General features: G+C 40.0%; 1 protein-coding gene across 5 annotated transcripts in view; it reads right to left on the bottom strand.

Annotated features, from left to right (window-relative positions):
* ZNF385D (zinc finger protein 385D) overlaps nt 1-23583 on the bottom strand; it is a 739383-nt gene that overhangs the window by 94819 nt on the left and 620981 nt on the right. For all 5 annotated transcript variants that reach the window (XM_090046559.1, XM_090046561.1, XM_090046560.1 and 2 more), the window contains one exon: nt 16636-16798. In XM_090046559.1, the coding sequence (XP_089902685.1) occupies nt 16636-16798 (163 nt within the window). The remainder of the gene's footprint in view (nt 1-16635; nt 16799-23583) is intronic.

Raw genomic sequence — 23583 nt, 5'->3', positions numbered from 1 at the left:
GTCATGCCACAGACTTGTCTATGGAGCCACATACCACATGGCCACACTCATCTGGACACGGCCAGTATAACCACATCCCTTTGCCCATACTTACAGACTCTTTTTCTCAGAGTGTATACAGGATATACTTGAGTATATCTGCATGACACTGCATTGCACAGCATCTTTTCAGATAAAAATTCTTAAAATTAATCCACTTGCAGCTTTATTCACCATGTAAAATATATTGGCACAATGGATGTTTCAGTCATACAATAAGCTATTCTGACTCTCCTAATAGATTTTAATTAGCATAAAGTATTATTTTGAATTGTAAATATATTAAATACATAATACAAATATTAGCATGGTTAGAAATTCAGTTTTCAGTGGGATTACATAAAAGGATGTTAATGCTGCATAAATGCTAACAAATAGAGGTACCATTTGTAACTAAATAGGTGCATGGTGTGTAATACAAATGTTAATATGCTTACTTTGTATGTTTCTTTACTGTTTCTTATAACAGGAAAAACAAATATAGGTGATCTTTGAATAGTAGATGATTATAGAGTTCAATATAAATAAATATTTGAAGGATGAAATAAAGAGCCCAGTACTAATTATAGCATCAATACTAGGAATAGAAATAATCCAATAAGGCATACAAATTTTCATAAACTATAAAAGCAGTACACTACTGATGTAAGTGAAGGGCAGAGAGGTGCAGTACAAAGAAAACAGAGAAGGAGATAAAACGAGTGCAGAAATAAGAAGAAAATGAGTTTAATTTTCTAATGGAATCCCAGGTTTCAGGCCACATTCTGGAGATGAAGCAGGACCTGCACAAGTGCAGCTATGTATATTTATCTAAAAATAAATATGGATTTGATTATTTGAAGTCATAATATAAATGTGTTATGCAAACAGAATTGCCCTGCAAGACCCAGGGGAAAAAACAGTCAGGTGTTCCTGCAAAGAAAGAAGGGCAACTATTGCTACAACAAAAATATATGCATACATGAAAATATCAATATGAAAATATCTGATTAAATTTTAAAACAAACCCTCTGTCATGGTAGGTATCCATGTTTTTTACATTTTCATTCGATGCATGTTCACATGAACAAGTTTCTCTCATGCAAGCATTTGTAGGCAAGTAAATTTTAAGCTTCCCTATTTTCCAAGCATGCAACTCACACTTGGAGCAGTATATTTAAATGGAAAATTAGATGCTAGTTAATAGCAAAAAGAAACATTGCCAGGCTTCGCACCAGAGCCCTGAAGGAGAGGCAAGGAAATAAGACAGACCTATAGACTTCACAGGGTAAAGTCTAACCTGCTAAATACTTTGAGTGATTATGAGGAGAAAAAATTACTAATCAACTAATCAATATATTTCTATTAGCCTAATTTTACTAGGAATATTGCCTTAAACTGTGCCTGTGTGTCTTATAAGGAAGGAGACTTATACATTTCAGCAATCCTATAATCTAGTACATCTCTTGATAGTTTCACTTAAATGGTTCTTTCTATCTCAGAAATTAAAGGCCATCCATTCTTGCCAGAAGAGTTAATCTAATAAGGTATCTGAAACAGTACCATCAGATTTATGGCAATTCATTGCTAGCCAACGGAAGTCACATTTTCAATTTCCTCCAGAATCAAATATACAAAGTACAGTCCATGGTTCAGTTAACCAGCTAACGAAGCAAAATTTGTCAAGGAAATTCGAATAAAAATAAATCTGAGGAAACTGTAGTTTGGTCACTGATATTCAAAGAACAGCTTGTTCAGCTCTGATAGTTTCTTAATTGTTGACAGTTTCTTCTTTATATATTGTGTAAATCAGTATAGACAATCTGGAAAAATTGAATAAACATACATTTGGAGCCTTTTAAAAGGGGACTGTTTCAAAAAGGCAGCAGCTGTTATGTTTTAATTGATACATGCAGACAAGCTAAGAATGATACAAATGTAGCCAAAATACTACAACTTTAACCCTGGATGAAGCCATGTTAAATCTGGAGCAATTTTGCTACATCCATGGGTGGATCCAGAATTTTGAAAAGGGGGGTGAAGAATGCGTGACTCATCATAAAACATAACATAACACTTTTTTTTTTCTAGTTAAAGAGAAAATAGGTGCTACATTAATATGGTATGGGCCAGTGCTATTTTATTTACCAGGGCTTTGCAAAAGTTTGGGTGCTGATTCAATTTGGAGGAGATTCTCTGGTGACTAAATTCTCTGGCGGCCAGTTCTCTGGTGGCCAATTCTCTGGTAGCTGAATCTCCAAATATGAATCAAATCGGGAGATGAATAAAAGGTCTGAATTGATCTGAAGGTCTCCAAATCGATTTGGAAAAGGTTCAGAGAGCTTTGGAGAAATTTGGAGATTTGGGCAGTCCCCACCTGCCACTGCAGGGAGCTGGACTCCATGCCGGTAAGTAGGAAGTGGGGGGGCGGGGCTGAAGGAGGGGGGAAGGGGATCATGGGGGGACCCACACAAGGCCCCATTTCCTGTCTGCTCCCCCAGCCCCCTAAGCATTGCCTAAGCCCCGCCTGCTGTTGGGGCTACCCTGCCCGGCCCCAGCTTCCAGCTCTTTAAAAAAAGAAAACCGGCAGTCACCACCTGCCACCAGGCAGAGGGGTGATCCCTGCTACCCCTCACTGCCACATGCTGTGTGAGGAGCTCTGCCATAAGCCCCAATCTCCCACCCATTCTCCTAACCCTGTCAATGGCTTCCCCACCTAGCCCCGGTGTCCCAGATCTTTAAAAAAAATAAAAGCCCTGCAGTCACCGCTTGCTTCAGTGGTCATTGAGGCTTCTGGGGGCTCATGGCAGAGCCCCCCTACACAGCACAGAATAGTGGCAGGGATGGCTTCCCTGCCTGGCAGGAGCCAGTGAGTGCAAGGCTTTTCTCTCTTTTTTTTTTTTTTTTAAGAGCCAGGGTGCTGGTGCCAGGCAGGGCAGCCGTTGAAGGGGCTGGGATAGATGATGGAGGATGGGGACTGTTTGATTTGGAGATTCAGCTGATTTGGCAGTGACCAAATCTCTGAATCAGATTTGGCCAACTCAATTCAGGACAGTGATTCAAATTGCCAAATTGAATCACTGTCCCCCAAATTGGCCAAATCCAAATTGAAAGACAATACTAGCTGCTTCTCATGGGCCTATTATTCTAATATTATAAAAGCATGAGTCTGTCTGTTTGTAACACTTTATTGGTGCTCTGATTGGCTGACAAACAGCCAATCAGAGTGCAAACAAGCATCTGAACAGCAGCTGGTGGCAGTGGGACACTGCCATGATGCAAGATGGCAGGGACATAAGGGATGGGAGGGCAACAGATTGGACAGAACAGGAGGCTAAAATGGAGTGGACAGGGGCTGAGGCCACCAGAGCTGGCCTCGCCCCCACCTTACATGCAGGTGACAGTGGCAGCGGCATGAGGGGGAGCAGGGTCAGGATACCGTGGGGGTGGGGCTTGGCCCACCCCTCTCCCCTTCCATCATTGCCACCTGCAGGGCCAATGTGGCAGTGGTGGGTGAGATAGCGGGTGTACTGTGGCAGCCGCAGTGGTGGGAGGGGAGGAGTGGGCCTGAGCCTGCAGCTGCCCAGCTTCTCACCACTGTTGGGCCTGGTCCTCCCTCGCATCAGGCCCAGGCCTCCCCTCTCCCCCTGCCACTGCAGGAAGGGAATGAGCATGGACCCCAAGCAGCAGGAGGAAAGTGGGGAGTAGGCCTGGATGGGGGGGTATGGGGCACCATCCCTGCCTGCCCCCCCCATCATTCTTGACGGGCAATTGGCTAGTGCTTATGTACTCAAACATAAGATGACCCTGATTATAAGACAGTCCCCAAATAATACATTTTTCATAATTTTCCAGATATAGCATCTAAGTATTGGAGGTTTACCTTGAATTTTTTCCCTTTCCCACTGTTATAGCAAGAAAAATAAATTTGGGTGGGGATCACGTAACCCCTTTGGTCTCTGCTTCTCTCCAACTTTTTCTCCTGCAGCCCCTTCCCCCACTCCTTATTTTCAGACCCTGATCACATGGAAGTGAGAAGCAAATTTGAAAACAATTACCTTGAAATTTGACATGGCTGTAGCAATTTGCATATAGTATCCATACATTTAGTTTATCCAGAATTGATGCCTGCTTCCTTTTTTTGAAACTGCTGCAAGTGCTGCAACATACTTTTGAGCAGCACTTTGGCACCTACTTGCATGTAATACAAACTTTTTTTTTAAATTTCATGTCTCAGTCTAAATTAACCAAATCACTTTCAAATTCTATTGACAGAGCTCAACCACTTAAATCTGTGTGGCACTACCATTAGCAAGTATAGCCTACTTCCCAAATTCTTCAGCCTGGGTGGGGTTTCAGATACTCCTAAATTCATGGCAGGCATCCTGGAGGCCTTGAGGTTCAGACGCCCCCTAATCTCACTTGCCTCTAGCCAAAAGGCCATAGGAATAAACTAAAAGAAGAGCTCGAGAGAAATCCTCCATCACTATTAATTGTATAGCCAAAATCCTCCCACATGAGGCTATAAAAGACTCTCACAGAGGTGCACACCACAGTGAATTGGACAGATATCTAGCCTCAACTACAAGCCATTCAAGGCTGGGAAAAACGGGATTTTCTCTGCCAACTATATAAAACCACCTGGGCTGAAACCATCATCATGGACTCCCCCATGCCAGGTAGCAAAATCTATACATGATTTTAATTCAAAACCAAGGGGTTATGATTTATCATACAGTTCATTGGGCTCACCAGAGTCAACAGCATTTCAAGCCATGGTGGTCCCATAGCTCAGCACTGCTCAGTATGTGTGTGTTTTCCAGATACCTGCAACAAAGGATCCATATGCTAATTAGGCCCTACTCATGACCGGAACCAGGAGGTCTTGTCATGAGTCCTAGGGCGCTCCAAAAATGTATATGCAAATGAGGCATAGGACAATCTGGCCTGGCTCCACTTCATGAAGGACAGGACCTCACTAATCATATGCAGCAGGCTGAGAGAGGGGGTGACAGAAGGATTCTGGTGAACTGTTTGGGGACTCATTTGGTAATTTTACCAGGCTTTTAAGGCTTCTGAAGAAACAACAATTGTTGAAAACAGGAAAGAAAGTCACAACTCAGCTGTGGGAGTGAAGAGGAAATAAAAATGTAAGCAATATAATGGCTCACCATGACTTTAAGATGAGTCAGCAGGGATGTGTGCACTACCATACATCTTACTCTGATGGGCTTTACTAACTTATTGATGTGGAAGGTTCCCAATAGCATGTTTACCCAATATGGGCAATATGTTTTATAGTTATGCTCAATATTGACTGCATTTAATTAACTTCCGATTCGGTTTACATTGCTGAGCACATGCTGCCTTTGGCAGCAGTTTAATGGTAGATAAACTATTTAGTGAGATTTCCTTGTATATGATTATAAGATGAGGGGATTTTCCTCCCATACCAATTTTTGGCCAGAGGGAGGGGGAGACCTTGTCTTTTCTTGGAGTAAATATAGTAAGTTCAGATCAGAGCAAAAACAAACATAACTATTTGAATGTGCACTAATTTGCTAGATTATATATAAAGTTTTAAAAAACACAACAAATTAGGCAAAAAAAGTCAAAAGATATTGTTTTATTAGTTCTGTAATCATAGAATCATAAAAAATTAGGGTTGGAAGGGACCTTGGGAGGTCATTTAGTTTAACCCCCTGCTCAAAGCAGAACTAGATCATCCCAGCCAAAGTTTTGTCTAGCTGGGGCTTAAAAGCCCCTAGAGATGCAGATCCAACAACCTCCTTGAGTTACTTTTTCCAGTTTTTCACTACCCTCCTAGTAAGAAAACTCTTTTAATATCTAACCTAAACTTCCCTTGCTGCAACTTGAGACTACTGTTCCTTCTTCTGTCATTTGCCACTATTGAGAACAGTCTAGCTTCATCCTCCTTCAAACCCTACTTCAGGCAGTTGAAAGCTTCTATCAAATCCCCTCTCAGTCTTCTCTGAACTAAATAAGCCTAGTTCCCTCAGTCTTTCTTCATAAGTCATGTACACCAGGCCCTGAACCATATTTATTACCCTCCTCTGGACCGTCTCCAATTTCTCCACATCCTTTCTGTAGTGGGGGGCCCAAAACTGAACCCACTACTCCAAGTGTGACTGAATCGTTTCCCTTGACCTACTAGCAACACTCCTACCAATGCAGCCCAATATGCCATTAGCCTTCTTTGTAACAAGGGTACACTGTTAGCTTATATTAAGCTTATTGTCCACTGTAACCTCCAGATCCTTTTCTGCAGAGCTGCTGCCCAGCCAGTCAGCCACCACCCTGTCTGGTGCATTGGATTGTACCACCCTAAGTGCAGGAGTTTGCACAGGTCCTTGTTGAACCTCATGAGATTCCTTTAGGTCCAATCCTCCGATTTGTCTAGGTCACTCTGAAACCTAGCCCTACCCTCCAGTATATCGACTAATCCCCTCAGCGTGGTGTCATTTGCAAACTTGCTGAGGGTGCACTATATGCCATCTTCCACATCACTGATAAAGACATTGAAGAAAACTGGTCCCAAGACTGACCCCTGGAGTACTCCACTTGATACCAGCTGCCAACTAGACATCAAGCCATTGATCACTATCCTCTGAGCTCAATGATCCATCCAGTTTTCTATTCACCTTAGAGTTGTACACAACTTCTCCTGATTGCCATGTGTTTTCAAAGATAATGGCCAGTGGCTCTGCAATCACATCAGCCAACCCCCTGAGCACGCTTGGGTGCATCCCCTCTGGCCCCATAGACTTGTATATGTCCAACATTTCTAAACAGTCCCTAACCTGTTCTTTCACCACTGTTGACTGCTCATCTCCTCCCCAACCTGTACTGCCCAGTGCAGTAGTCTGAGAGCTGACCTGGATTGTGAAGACAGAGGCAAAAAAGGCATAGAGCATTTCAGCCTTTTCTGAGTCCTCTGTCACAAGGTTACCTCTTCCATTCAGTAAGGGACCCATACTTTCCCTGATCCTCCTTTTGCTACCAACATACTTGTAGACACCCTTCTTTTTACCTTCATGTCCCTTTCTAACTGTAACTCCAATTGTACTTTAGCCTTCTGACTTCATCCCTGCATGCCCAAGCAATTCTCTTATACTCCTCCCTAGCTGTTTGCTCAAGTTTCCACTTCTTATAAGCTTTCTTTCTGTGATCTAGTTTACTGAAGAGTTCCCTGCTAAGCCAAGCTGATCTTCTGCCATACTTGTTAGTCTTCCGGTGCATCAGATGGTTTGTTCCTGCACCCTCAGTAAGGCTTCTTTCGAGTACAGCCAGCTATCCTGGACTCCTCTCTCCCTCAGACTGGCTTTCCAGGGGATCCTGCCCATGAGTTCCCTGAGTGAGTTGAAGTCTGCTTTTCTGAAGTCCAGGGTCCTTACTCTGCTGCTCTCCATCCTTCCTTTCCTCAGGATATGGAACTCAATCATCTCAAGGTCACTATTGCCGAAGTTACCATCCACTACTACATTCCCCACCAATTCACCCTGCACTTGCTGTTTGTGAGCAGCAGGTCAAGAAGAGCATGGCCCCTAATTAAAGTGCTGCCATGTCTCCTATATCAGTGTCTCCACACTTTAAAATGGTAGTGAGGGTGCTTGAACTAAAGCTTTAGTTCAAGTGCTCCCACCAACATTTTTAAGCATGGGGATGCTGATACATGAGTCACAGGAGGCTGCTGGAGCACAGCAATTACCATGCTCCAGCAAACTTTATTAATCAAGTCTACTCTGACATGCTGGAATTCCAGTACGTTGGAACAGCCTCAGCGGCTCATGTATAGGCGCCCTTTGTTTTCAAAAATTTGCAGCCTTTTCCCATTTGCTCTTGTCAGCATCCAGGATTTACATCTGTATAAAAGGATAGACTGAACAACTGTGTTGTATTTGCTAATATCAAATAATAAATTTAGCTTCCCATAGACACTTTTTCCAATGTCTTTCAAAAGTAGAAGTTCACTTTGCCCAAAGTTGGTTTGAGTGACTGTAAATGACTAGAAAATACCAATCTATTAAAAGAAACCAATTTGTAAAGTATGACATAGAGTGAATATGAAAAGACAAACCAGATATAGTCAAAATCCCTTGGTATTTTACTAGAAAGATGCAAAAGAAGTAATTTGAAAGTAGCTGACAGTGAGATTCTTGTTATGTTCTTTTAATTACCAAAAATAAAGTATATATTTATTTGATGAAGGTTGTGTCCGATCCAGCCCTGCTTTATGACTGGAAAACAATGCAGAAACCAAATTAAATAAGCCCATGGTTTTTATACAAAGTAATAACCTTGGAGAATTCTGGTTAAATATTATTAAGTTAAAAATCCAAATATAAACACAAAAAATAAATGATTAATTCTTAAATAGTAACTATTGTAGAGCTTCTTTCACCTCTTCTCTCCCACATAACATTTTCTCTTCCTGTGGAGCTCTCCCTATCTCCTAAGTTTGTCCTTTGTCATCTCCCTTGTCCCAGCTCCTCACCTTGCCTTCAACTTTTCAACTTGTCTCAGTTTATCCACATCTACAGACTCGTTATACCCGCTGCAGCTATGGTACCCTATCTCGCCTAAACTCCACTTAACAATTGTGACAGCTGGAGTGGAAATATGTGTTCTTTCAGGGGCAACTGTCAGCTGTTCACCATCAATGTCCTTTTGTATCTCAGGATAAAAATATTTAGCTTGGAAGTACGTGGCTCACTCACAATTTCCTTGGTTTTCCAATAAATCAGTGATAATTTTAAAGAGGACTCAAAAAAGCCTGACACCTGCAGTTGGAGTCTTCCAGCAAAAAATCTTAACTTCTTTCAACCCCTACCATAATGTATAGCACCAGGTTTCCTAAGCTTTATCCTACCCCACTGTTTGCTTCATATTCTCATATATTTTTGTTGTTTTGAAATATTTCCCTTGTACTTCCTCAGGCATAAAAACATGAGGGTCATCCACATTTCACTGCTTTGTAAGCCACAAAGAATCTTTGGAACACATATTATGGAGAGAAAATTTTTTTTAAAAGTAATTTCCTTCCTTCCTTTCCCATGCTAATGCTCACATTGGGGGGAACTGCAAACATTGACAAAACTTCCCGACTATTCCCTATCAAATCTTTCTATACAGCTGTCCTTTTCTAAAATACCAACAGAAAAAAACCCTCAAAACCTGTTGATTTGCTAAGACAACTGCCTATCTTGCCAAGCCACCATTTTTCTTCTATTTCCATCTCTTTGTATCCATGTGTTGTCTCTTCTCCATAAATTCTTTCAGACAGTGTTTTCTTTCTTTTGTTTTCTTTCTCTACAGCACATTGCACAATGGGGTTCTGGACCCATGACCATCCATCCATACAATGGTAATATAAGCAGTAGTAATAAAAAAAATGTCTGTCACAGCTTTGATGAAAAGTTTTTCTATTGTCTAAAATATTTTTGCTGTTTTTTGGTAAATGCTTTGAATTCAATTATACCATACTGCTGCACAGATATGCGGACTTACTGGGTAACATTCAGAACCAAATGGTGACATTTCTGTCAAAGACTGTCTCTTCATCATTGAACAATTTTGCTCTCTGTATCAATACCAGACAGTTTTCAGTTTCATGAGATATACAGACATGGCCTGGAACACAAAGGCAGTGAAAGATAAAGAAAGTGCGCTTCTTTGTTCTTTAGTTTTGGTAAAAGATCAATTGGGGGATATGGAGATACATTTTTAGCTCCAAACAAAGTTCAAGAAAGACTAAGCTTCAGATACACATGGCAAAAACATAAGTTCTATTGTTTTTCATAGATATGAAATGTAGATACTTAGTAAGACAGAAGCAAGACAACTAAGACAACTAACAACCATCTACAAAAAAAAATATTAAGGTAAAATTTGGGCAGGAAGGGAGAATGACTTGTGAAGATCTATTAAGCTGTTAGAGGATGATGAAGAATCAAGTGTAATAAATTTAGTGACATTTAGGGCATTGGTTAGGATGACAGAAGGCAGACCTAGTAAGCACCTCCTCAAAGTCTATTCTTATAGCATTAAATCTTGTGACTGGCTGAGGAGATGATGGAAAGATATTATTAAGCTAAGACATTAGAAGTGTTCATAACAAAAATATGCCCTTGACAGAAAGAAGTGAGAATATATTATGAATGTGGCCAATGACCTCAACAGTCCTCAAAGCCATACGGTCTAGGTAGAGGACAATGTATATTACCTTTGTTGCATCTTAATCCCTATAGATCTAGCATCTCTTTGGAACTCAGAATAACTTCCAAGAAGTTTTGCTTATAAGGATTAAGTGAATGTAAATAGACATGAAAGGAGGATGTTATATAAAATGGCAGCAAAGTTTCACCAAAGTGAGACTAAAAATACTATATTTTGATTGTCAGCTGTGTGTGATTGTGGCACCCAAGTGCTCTAAAGGCTCTCATTTACTTAAACCAGCTAGTTGAAACCTGTCTAGAATATTAGAAGGATAACAATATTGGTGATCTTCACAAAGCAAACAAAACATTCCCAAATCTTACTTCTCACCCCTTTATGAAGGAAATTATTTGTCCAAGCTTTTAATCAGCCCACCTTGCATGGTAGGTTGCATAGACACCATTATTTATTGCGCTAATACACAATGGCTGTCTTTTGACAAAATACTTTAGGGATAAACAACATAAATTGCTGCTTTAGCTCTTGCATACAGTTGTATATTGTGTGGCCACTTTCATAATCTTTACTGCGCAGCACTGCCAGGTTTCTTGATGACATTTTGTTTGTTGGAGCTGCACAGGGTACATACAGTCAGTGAACTGAAATTTTGACCAATGTGCTGTGACTGACATGTAATCCCCCATTTAACCACTGTTGTACATGATGTATTAGAGGTGATGTGAACATGACCCCTTCTCAGCTTGCTTGAGATCAAGCATTAATCTTCTGTTTACAGCTTCATAGGGTTGTAGAAAAAGGCATTTCCAAATGAGCATGTGAGGAAGGACAAAGTAACAGACAAAACTTAATGTTGAGTTTTAAAACTAGTGTAAGTATGTTTCACACAGTAACAAGATCCCTTAATATCAGAGATATGATTCACAGTGTTTTGCTTCTCATAGCCAAAACTCCAAACAAGACCACACCCTCTCATGGTGCTACAGCTGCTGACATACATTGTTTTGCCTCTCAGAGCATGTGTATTACAGAAGTCAGCTGAAAAGAAAATGCAAATAACCCTGCAGATAACAGTTCCAAAATTGTCCCTCTTATGGCAGTTAATTTCAGGCACTTGGCTATCCAAAAGCATCATGCTTTTTTGCTCTTGTGGGTGATGCTTTCTCTATAGTGCTGCTTAAGACCAAGGATTCAATTCTGTTCAGTAGCATCAATGCAAATTCACAGGAACTGCAATTTCACTGGATATAACTGAAAGCAAAATTGGGCTTCAAGTGTCCAGAGATGATCATGGTTGGGCTAACTTTGACTTATGCCTTGTAAGACAAAAGGAACGGTGAATGTATTAACTTCTTATTTAATCATGCCTTTAAATGTCAACAGTTGAAGGACGGTTCTTGATATTTAGTGAAGTAACTCGGATTAGTTTGGCCTTTTCTTCAGTTGACCTTGCTATGTTCCCTGAGGTCTTAGTTTTTGGTTTATTGTGCCATGCCAACATCCATTGGACACAGAAGTATTTCTAGAATGAGATCTTTCGATCAGTACGTTTTTCTTCTTCCTCTTTTTCTTCCCTTTTACATGTCTCTGTGGCTAATCCTTGTTCACACTACAGACTTTCTGAATATAATAAGGCAATTCATATAATTCTTTCCTTAGGCCTCTACCCTCAAAACATTTATAGATATGTTTAATTTTACACACACACAGTTTTATCATTGGACTAATTTATATCCATGGAAGATATGGGTCTTAAGCACTAGCAATTTATTGACTAAATATACGAAAACAATTTAAATACACTTCCAAAACCTTGAAAAATGAGGTATTTTTATTATTTTTTCCTTTTTTATAAAGTGATGTAAATGGAGGAAAATGCGGAATGTTATGGCTTTTGCTTGAAAATAAGGATTTTGTTGAAAAAATACGCATTTTCAAATGTTTTCATTTTGTGGAAAAAGCATATGAAATTGGTGGATTCCCCAAACTAGGTATATGTGGGAAACTATTTAAAAAAAACCCCACAAACACAAATGCACAACACAATTTCTGAATATACTAAGAATGACAAAAAAATTAGGATAAATCTCACAGATTTTTCTCACATTCTAATTCTTTGGCTACTGGTATAGCAACATGGCCCTCACTAGTACAAAGGCTTAAATATTTTCAATTCTATTTCTGTCAGTAGCACTACAGATATGAGGGGTCTTCTCACAGGAGTCTAGTTACACAGTTGCTTGTTTGTGCAGAATTTGGGCCATGAATGAGACTTTGGCATATCAAGATAGGACCATGGAATTATAAATCCCTGTGTCAGAAATTACATACATTTTCAAAATCAAAATGAAAGCTGTGTTCCTAAGGGCCATGGCACATGTTCATTTAATGGCACTATGGGATCTAATAATTTTGCCAGGGTATATATACATGGCAGGATCTGAAATTTTGAGATCTGGGATCAGTCCCTATTGTGCTGTGTTACTAAGCCTGTGTGAAGCAGCTAATATTCACTTTGGATTTGGATTCAGATTTGGCTGATTTGGGGGATGGTGATTCAGTTTCATAGATTCATAGACATTAGGGCTGGAAGGGACCTTGGAAGATCATCAAGTCCAGCTCCCTTCCCCAGGGGCAAGAAGTCAGCAGGGATCATAGGATCCCAGCAAGATAAACATCCAAATGTCTCTTGAAGGCATTTAAAGTAGGTGCTTGAACCACCTCCGGTGGCAGTCTCTTCCAAACCTTGGAGGCTTGGACAGTAAAGAAGTTCTTCCTTATGTCCAGCTTGAAATGGTCATGGAGGAGTTTGTGATCATTCAACCTTGTCATCCCTTGGCATGCTCTGGTAAACAGATGTTTCCCCAGATCCTGGTAAGCGCCCTGATAAACTTACAGATGGCCACCATATCACCCCTGAGCCTGCGCTTTTCCAGTCTGAAGAGTCCCATGACTCTCAGCCTTTCATCATAAGGTCTGTTTTTCTGACCTTTGATCATGGGCATGGCTCTACTCTGCACCCTCTCAAACTCCTCCACATCCTTTTTGAATTGTGGAGCCAAATCGATTTGGTGATTCAAATCACTGTCCCAGATCGATTCAGCTGAATCTTATTTGGAGATTTGGCTGGTGCTGAATCAGCTGAACCTCTGAATTACACAGGCCCCATCCCCTGTCTGCTTTCAATGCCTATCCCACCAGGCCTCAGCACACAGTGCTTTGAAAACAAAAAACCCACTCTCACTGGCTACTACCTGGCAGGGGGGTGATCCACACTGCCCCTGCACTGTCCCATGCTGTTTGGGGGGGCTCTTCCATGAGCCCCCTGACCCCTGCCTGCTTTCCCAGTCCCCCCCTCACCATGGCTGCCCTGCCCGCCCCAGCTCCAGCCCTTAAAAAAAACAAAACAAGCCCCAACTCACCAAAAGCTACCCAGTGGTGGGGGTAATCCCCACTACCCCACACTGCCCTGTACTGCATGGGGGACTCTGCATGAGCCCCCCAGAAGCCCTGAGATCACTTCAGCAGCTGGTGAGTTAGGTTTTTTTTTTTTTAAAGACCCAGGAGCTGGGGCAGGCAGGGCAGCCATGAGCGGGGGCTGGGGGAGCGGGTGGGGGTCGGAGGGTGCTCAGGGGGGCTGGGAGAGCAGGCAGGGGAAGGGGCCTGTCAGGGGTCCCCCCATGGTCCCCTTCCTGCTCCACCAGCCTCCCCTCTCCCATCCCCTACTTACCAGCTTAGAGTCCAGGTTCAGCTCCCTGCTGCAGCGGGCAGGGACTGCCCGAAACACTGAAGCTCTCTGAATCTTTTCTGAATCAATTTGGAGAGCTTTGAATTGAGTCAGATCTTTTAATTGGTCCCCTGATTCAATTCAGATTCAGAGATTCAGTCACCAAATTGGGCCAAATCTCCTCCGAATCGAATCACCACCTGAAGCTTTGCACAGCCCTAGTTGTTACTACTTGTCTGTGCAGGGAGAGCCTTGGATCATGATGAAAGCTGGTGCCCACAGTCTGGTGAGAACTGGTGTGATCCAAAAACAAGGACCAACAATTAGCTGATTGTCATTCCTATTCCTTGGACCACACTGGGGTCAGTTCAGGACTCCAGTGTAGTCCTGTGTTGAGACTGACAATTTGGACCAGCCCCGGAATCCAGAGCCCGGTACACCAGGATGGTGGAAAATCTGTGTTCATCCCAGTTGTATGTGCAGTTTTAAAGGTCCTGGTACATGGGGACCCTGGGATTGGGGAACTTCACCCTGATCCCAGGGACCCTGTGCACTGGGATACATCAAGTACCTTGCTCAACAGCTCCCTAGGAGCCTCTGGGTCATTTGAAAGGGCAGTGCTCTCTGCAACCCAGCACCAGAACCTTTTCCCTAAGATCCACAGGACATGACAAGTACTATGCTAGGTCACAGGGACCTCTGGCTAGCCAATTAACTCCCCTCAAATTAACAACTTGAGATAAGCAGGGTGCTGCCCCATGCCTAGATGTACCATATGGCTGTCAGCCTGTCAATAAGAGGGGAACTATCAATCAAGCCCCTCCATGTAGCTGGCATCAGACTGCATGGAAATGCTACTATGCCACGTGTTCAATTTAGGGCACAATGGAAACCAGTCACAAAAAGAATACATATATTTTGTAGAATATTTTTGTGACTAATTTCCCATTTTATCACACCATGAATTTCCTGAATATGTGGCAGGGTTACTATTTCTGATGAGATTAACAGGTTAATCACATCTTAAATGTAATGTCTGCCAGAAGCCTAAATTTATGGAATATCTCTAATAAGCTATAAGCCATGTGTAAGAATGAAAGGAACTCAATGTCAGTCCAGTGCTTTCCAATGCAACTATTGCTGTATTGTTTACTTTGCTATAGATGGATATGAACATAGACGCATGGCACAGAGCTCAGGTAAATGGTTGTTTATTAAGAGGGGCTTGATTCAAAGCTCAGTGAAGTCAACAGAAAGACTCATGTTAACTTTCATTGCTTTGAATCATTCTCTGAATACAACCTCAAACAACAACAAAGTGAAAATCTTTTTAATAAAGTTTAAATTTAAATTATTTCCCTTTTTTCTTATTTCTGCACATTAAGATATCTCTTGCTGTCTTTAGATCATTTATGAGCAACGAATCATTTCTCTGCAAAACACTATTCGCACATCTCAACAGACTATTCAATTAACAAGAAGAGAAACTCAACAATGGATATGTTGTGTGTCTCTCCTTTTTGATAATTAAATGTTGGTACCTCCCCTCTAACTGTGCCATGGTTAAATGCTTTTAGTTTCACAGAGGAAAATTGGCTACACTTTGGTGTTAGAAATATCTAAGATACAACAAGATTGTTTAAATCACTTCTAGTATTCAAATCTGTCCCATATAACTTCTGGCAAAGACCTTGTACAAATACACGCTGTATTTTTGTACAATACTTATATATTGTTTAATGCTTCCAATAGTTTGTATGTTTATCATTACAATGCCTAAATCACTGACACAAGAGAATTTGTACCAGAGAAGTAACTGGAAGAAATATTGGTTTCTCATCACACACAGTTCTTTTTTGTTTAATTTTGTGTAGTAACTTGTGCACCTTCCAACAGAGAATTATAGGATCAATCATTTTGTGGGAACTTGCAGACATACTTTATAAAAACTAATACCCTTATATAGTCTATATTATAAATTATTCTGTATTCTAACATTTATTTAAACTTACACCCTTCCTTTGAAAGCTTCCAGTACAATGTTCTCCTATTACAAATGCCAAGGTTAATTGAATCCTGTTGAATTCACCTAATACATGGATTTTGTTTCAAGGAAAAAGCCCTATACCCAAGCAATAATTTAAAGGACATTATTTCAGTCTGAAGACTCATTTAAGCAGAATAATTGACATCAATAACACTTACCTGATTATATGGAGTGGAGGTTATGCAGCTATTACTCAGCTAAAAATCATGCAACATCCATTTAAAATAATAATGCAATGCTTGAAACTTATGACAATCAGGTCTTTACTATCAATGCTTTCATAAGAGGCTTCTAGCCACAAATAGTATAGCTTGCTACATTATTTGTGGTTAAGACAAATGTGCCATAGGTGATTATACAGAGATGCTGCATACGAACTACAAGGTTTAGATCAGTTTACACTGAATATTTTCACGCGCCGTAATATTACCAAGCCATGTGTGCATTCTAACCTAAAAGAAAGACAAGCCTCCTTTCACAAAGAGATATCAGTTACATGGCTGTCTTACCCTCACATGTGTATTAAGAAGGGAAAAAAATCAGTATTGTACAGAAAGATGGATCAAGCATGAATCAATGTGGCAAGCACATAACCAAACAGACATGGAGTTAAACAAGAAAAAAAAACCAACAAAGATTATTGCTTAACCTGTTTTGTCAGAGCTGGTATTGATGGTATTGGTAGTGATGGAAGTGAAGGTAGTCTTTGCGCTGTCCTTGGTAGTAACAGATTTCTGCTTATTTTTCATGGCTTCCAGTGCTTTGAGCTTCTTGGCATGTTTAGTGCCTTTGTAGTGGGCCGCAGCCTGGCTCTACAAAGGAGAACAAAATGAACCATGCAATCAGGCTCATTTCTAAAATGGCATTCTCTGTATTAGTACAAATACAGACTACCTTTCAATAATGGGTACCATTCATGCTATACGAGTAGTCACCAAACTGAAAATTATGTTTAGAATGATGCTTAGGAAACAGTGAAAACCATATTAATACAACCCTTATAGGATACTTATTATGCCACACTATATTACTTTCCAATTAGAATAATATAGTTTTACTCTGTCATTCTTGGAATAGAATTTCTTTGATAGTTTCTCTCTTAAGAGCTATTTCCTATCCCATAAAAATTTAAAATCTCAAGAGGCATGATGAAAATATATATTTTTTTTTGTTAGAAAGCATATGAGCTCTTAAGACCTATTACATGTGTTTCCTAAGGTTTCTACTAGGGATAGTTTATATGTAACACTGATAGTTGAAACTTCTCAAACAGAAAGCAAGGACTGACTGTCCATAAAGAAAACATCACGTAAAACAGAAGTGAGTCCAAAGTAGCCATACACTTGTCTGGCTTTTAAAAGAAAGAATACTTCAGCCTACCTATTACCAAAAGGTGGCCTGATGAAATTCAGAAACAAGGAATATTCCTTCAATGCATGAATCTTACACAAAGCTTATCATGTTTGCAGGTGCATTTCAGTTTTATTTAGTGTAGTTAATCTTGATATGTGTGCTGCTACTGTGATTTTTATACTAACATTAAAGGACCTTGAATCTATATTATTTTAAGAGTTGATTGTGACAACTCTTCATTTAATTTATCTTACATGCATATTTTCAAGAATGGTATTGATGTATAAGATACAATTAAAAATAGAGTTGAGTTTGTGGATTTTTTTGAGGATTTACAACTGTTATACAAACACAAAGCTACCAATCCTGTAGTTCTTAAATGAATTAGATGTTATATTAATTGACCTTTTGCTAATGATCCTTCAATTTTTAAATATAAGCATTTTTTCCATTTAAAGAAAGAGAACACTAACTCATCTATAAAAACCTCAAACTTCAGTTGTTTTAGAGTGAAGAGTCAAGTATATTCTACTGCTGAATCGCAACAAGAAATGAAAACACCAAGAATTTACTGGATATGGTATTAAAAGGATCGAGTTGAAATGACTTAATCAGTCAACTTATTAAATCACTCTTGCAGGTGGGATATCTGGTATTATCAATGATCTGCCAGTCATCAGTGTTTACTTTAACGTTATCCTGTGGTGAATTTTCTGGAGGAATTTCAGGAAACACTAAAGTAATATGTATATTATCCTGAGGTTTATTTATTTTTCAGCACTGATGAAAAGCTACAGTTCCTTCCTGGATGCATAAGACGTGAGAGAATTTACAGAAGGGGGAGAAGAGAAAGACTTCACATCCATAAAAAAACCTGTATGCTACAATTTTCAATGCATCATTCAGTTTGGTTGAAACATTTTTTCTGTCCCCTATATCATTTTAATGCTATAGTAGGTACCCTTATTGAAAGAACACTGGACAGTGAAGTTATTAATTAGAAACAATTTGAACAGAAATAGCACAGTCATGCATCTTGTATATTTTCCAACACATAACATCAGGAGACATACTGTAAGCCAAATATGAACAGTTAAGAGATGTTAATTACTGTTAAACCGAAGGACCAAGGTCAGATTAGGATGACTGCATTAAAAATGACACTATACAGGACATTCTTAATGTCTCTACTGCACCATGACTATTTTTTAGAGTTTACAGCCAGATTTATTTGTGCCTCCAAAATAGATTTAAAATGCATTCTATTCTATTTTAATCAGTTAGGCCTATATCTGGATGTTTTTACTTACTGTACTGTAGTCATCAAATGTAAAGATGCTTATTAGAATCTGGCCTTTAACTTCTGATTATTACTTTTGGGATTGGAAATACCCTTTTCAGCTTCTTCAGGGACCTTCATCACTTATAACCAGGACTTCCACGGTAGCATTTTTTGAAATGCTTCCAGTGCCATGTACCGGGATAGCTAGACAGGCAGAGCTCTAGAGTCTCAATGTGTGGCTGAGATGATGGTATAGGGAGGAGAGGTTTAGGTTTATTAGGAACTGGGGGACCTTTTGGAACAGGGGGAGCCTGTACAGAAGGAATGGTCTCCACCTGAGTCAATATAGTACCAAACTGCTGGCACATAATATTAAAAAGGTGCTAGAGCACCTAAACTAAACTAAAAATTGGGAAAAGCTGACAGGTGCAGAACAGCATACAGTTTGAATTGACACACCCTATAGGGGTGAAACCATAAAAATTGGGAATAATAAAAGGTCAAACAGAAGTAGTCAACCAGGCAAGAATAAAATGTATAAAATGTATATATACTTTTATACTAATGCTAGAAGTCTAAGATGAAAGGTGAGGAACGTGAATGTTCAGCATTAAATAATGATATTGACATAATAGGTATCTCTGAAACATGGTGGAATGAGGAAAATCAATGGGATGCTGTAATGCTGGGATACAAATTACAAAGGAATGACAGAGTCAGTCATACTGGTGGGGGAGAGGAATTCCACATCAAAGACTTTATTGAAACAACTGATATGCAAGGCACCACAGTATCTCAGTGGACAGAAATTCTGGGTTTAAATAGAAAAATGTATGTCTAGAGATGCACTATTGACTCCCAGATGACGACAGCAGCAATGAACTAGAAATGCTAACGGAAATGACAGATGCTGTGACACCAGTAAACACAGAAATAATGAGTGACTTCAACTATCGACAAATGACTGAGTCAGTTTAGCATCAGGCCAGGATGCAGAGACCAAATTTCTTGAAGTTACAAAAGACTGCTTTCTGAAGCAGCTGGTTCTGGAACTGACAAGAGGAAAGTCCATTCTGGACTTAGTCCTAAGTAGTGCACAGAGTTTGGTGCAAAGGGTAAGTGTTACTGGGCCGCTCTGCAATAGTGACCACAATGCAATTAAGTTTGACATCCATGTAGGAGGGGAGACAAGAAGAAAATCTATCACAGTACCCTTTAACTTCATGAAGGAAGACTACACAGAAATAAGAAGGCTAGTTAGAGGGTGCATCAACATGTGAAATTAATGTGAAGCAATAAGCTCTGGAACTTATTGCTCTGGAATGTGTTGCTCCCAGGCACACTGTTTGAACATATGCCTGGGAGTAGGTCAGAGCAGCCCTAGCCGGCAGGGAGCCCAGGGGGGTCATCCTGACAGCCCAGGGTGACTCCCCTCAGCTCATTGTGCTGTAGAGGGTCTGCCTGAGGCACAAGGCTGCTTCGGTGTAGGGCTAGTACACAGGCAGCCCCTGCACTGAAGCACCCTCATGCCCCTGCCAAGCAGGATACCATCTACACTGCACTGCTATGAGTTTTTTTACTGTGCAGGAGGATAGCACTTGTACTTGTAAATACAAGTACTATCCTGCTGCGGAGTAAATTAGTTTACTCCAGCCTAATAGGGGTGCACATGTAGATGCTGAAACATTTACTGCATAGCTAATTAGTCTACTGCACAGTAAATGTCTTATGTAGATGTGCACAGAAAGAAGTTAAAAGGGCCCCCTAAAGAGATGAAGAACTTGTAAGCAGCATGGGAACTTCTTAAGGACAATGTATTGGAGACAAAGAGCAACTGCATATCACAAATAAAAAAAATAAGAAGTGGACCAAAAGAAAGCCAGAATGGTTTAATGGCAGAGTTGCAGAGGGAATAAGCAGAAAAAAAAAGGCTTCTTTCATAAAGTGGAAGTTAAATCCTACTGAGGAAAATAAAAAGAGCATAAACTCTGGTAAATCAAATGTAAAGCCATAAGAAGACAAACTAAGAATCTGAGGCGAAACTTGCTAGAGACATGAAAAGTAACAATAAAAATGCTTTAAGTAAATTAGAAGCCAAAGACCTGCCACAGAGTCAGTTGAGCCTTCAGATGATCAGAGTGTAAAAGAGGTACTAAAGTATGACAGAGCCATTGTCAAGAAACTAAATGCATTCTTTGCATATGTCTTCACTGTGGAAGATGTTAGGGAAATTCTGTCACCAGATCCATTCTTCTTCAGGGACAAGTCAATGGAGCTGATCCAAACTGAGGTTTCAGTAGCTGAGGTTGTAGAGGAAACTGATAAACAAATCACCAGTAGCAAATCACCAAGACCTCAGGGTCCTGAAGGAGCTCAGATCAGGAATTGAAGAACTTCTAACTGCAATATGCAATCTATCACTAAAAACAGCCTCAGCTTCAGAGGACCGAAGGGTTGCCAAGATGATTCCTATATTTAAAAAAGGTTATAAAGAGGACTACAGACTGGTGAGTATACCTTCTGTTCCTGGAGACCCGGTAAAAACAAGAATAAAAAATGGAATTGTCCAGCACATGGATGAATATGACTTGCTGGGGAGGAATCAACAAGGGAAATCATCCTCCACCAACTAATTAGGCTAGAGACAGAAGTTACGTATAAACCTAAGTGATCACTGATCAGAAACTGGCTTAAACCTGAAACAGACCAGAAGCTCAGTGCACACAAACCAGTTTCAAAATGGCTGAAACTGGTTTAAAATAAACCTGGTTGAAGGTAGTATAAGACTTAACTGATTTGGGTCAAACCAGTTTATGAGACTTCTGTCCCAGACCTTAGAGTTCTTTGAGGGTGTAAATAAGCAGGGTAATCCAGTTGACATAATATATTTGGACTTCCAAAAAGCCTTTGATAAAGTCCCCAGTCAGAGGTTCTTATCTTAGTCACAGGATCACAGGGAATGTCCACTCATGGATTAGAAATTGGCTTCAAGATAGAAAACAAAGAGTGAGTATAAATAATCAGTTTCCAGGATGGAAAGAAGGGGTCCTCCAGGGATATGTGTTGGGACCAGTGCTATTTAAATTACTCATAAATGATCTGGGAAACCGGATGAGTAGTAAGGTGGCCAAATTTGTGGATGACAAAATTATTTAAAGTGATGAAGAACAAGGCAGACTGTGAGGAACTATGGAATATTCTGGCATGACTGAGCAAATTGGCAACTAAATAGCAGATGAAATTCAATGTAGATAAATGTAAAGTGATGAACATGAGCAAAAATAACAAATTATTCTTACACTATGATATACTCAACATTAGCTGTTACCATGCAGGAAAGAGACCTGGGAGTTATTGTGGACAGTTCACTAAAAACATCAGCTGAATACTCAGAAGCTGTCAGAAAAGCAAACAAAATGTTAGGGATTATTAAGAAAGGCATTGAAAACAAAATGGCAAGTATCATTGTGCCTCTTTATAAATCCATGTTACATCCACAACTTGAATACTGTGCCCGGTTCTGGTCCCTACACCTTAACAAGGATGTAGAAGAACTAGGGAAGGGGAACAAGAATGATTAGTGGCATGGAGGAACTTCCATATAAGGAGCTATTAAAGAGGGCAGGCCTATTTAGTTTAGAAAAAAGACGCTTGGAGGGGGATATGATGATGATTTACAAAATTCTAAATGGTGAAGAGAACATAAATAGGGATTTATTAGTTACTATCTTTCACAATACAAGAACTAGTGGGTCACAGAGTGGAACTAGTAGGTAGTAAGTTTAAAACTAACAAAAGGAAGATTTTTTTTCACACAGCATGCTATTGAAGTGTGGAACTCATTGCCACCAGATGTGGAAGCTGACAATTTAGCCAGAAGAGATTGGACAAACTCTTGGAAGAAAAAGGCATTGGTAGCTATTGAGCATGGGAGTTAGGGTACAGCTTCTGAATCACAACTTCCTGGCTGCAAGTGGAAGAGGAACAGGGGAAAAAATGGGTCATAGCTACTTTCCCTGTCTGTATCTACTCTCTGCCACTGTGTGACACAGGACACTGGGCAAGATGGATCTATGGTCTGACCCAGTGAATGGCAGTTCTTATGTATTTTCCACAATGTCCCTTGTTTTCAGTATTTATTTCTACAACTCCACAAGCCTGACCTCCAGCAAAGTGAGGAGGCGTGTTGGATGCACAAGGGATGCACAATGAGACTATAAATGGGACGCTGTGATCTTCTCAGTGTTCTAAAACATACAAATGAAATTGTTCAAGACAGAAACACGTTGCTTACATTTACAAGTATTTACACATTGCCCTGTATTTACAAGTACAATAGCTGCTGTGGAGAACTGTCCATTACTTGCTTCCCACAGAACACTGCCAGTTTACCCACTATATACTTACAGCAGATTTTTATGTCTTTTTTATATCAGAATGTAAATCTCCATTCTCTGTGGGGATATGTAGGCTGTTTCAGGATAACCATAGTTGGCAGGTTAATGGTAGTTCTTTGTGGGAGCAGACAGATTGCTCCATGAGCATTTAACCAGCCCCAAATTAGCTCACATTGAAATTTTGCTACTAAGCTGGCTGGTACCCTCAAAAAGTTGTCATTATCTTCCCATGCAGGAGGAAGGCGGTGGGGGGGGGAATGGAAATTAATTCATAAATATTTGTATTAGCATGGCACTAGAAATTTTGGTGGCAGCACCTCAATGAATCATTTCTTTGAAATCTAAGCAGCGTCAAATAAACTGCATTACTCACATGGCGTTTCCTTAAAGCTTGACTCTAAATATGATATAGATTGTAAATTGCAATTACTGTAGAATATTATACAGAACTATAAAAAAAATAAAAATAAACAAGGAAGGGATTAAGGTCTTTTGTGTGTGCATGTGTGTGTGTGTGTGTATGTGTGTGTAAATAATGATGCAGAATTGTGTCAGAAGATTGAAT

This window comes from Crocodylus siamensis, chromosome 5 (genome assembly GCF_052110815.1).
Source record: "Crocodylus siamensis isolate JL-2025a chromosome 5, ASM5211081v1, whole genome shotgun sequence".
Taxonomy (NCBI): domain Eukaryota; kingdom Metazoa; phylum Chordata; order Crocodylia; family Crocodylidae; genus Crocodylus; species Crocodylus siamensis.
The sequence above is the reverse complement of the archived record's forward strand: the minus strand, read 5'-3'. Positions and strand labels throughout refer to the sequence as shown.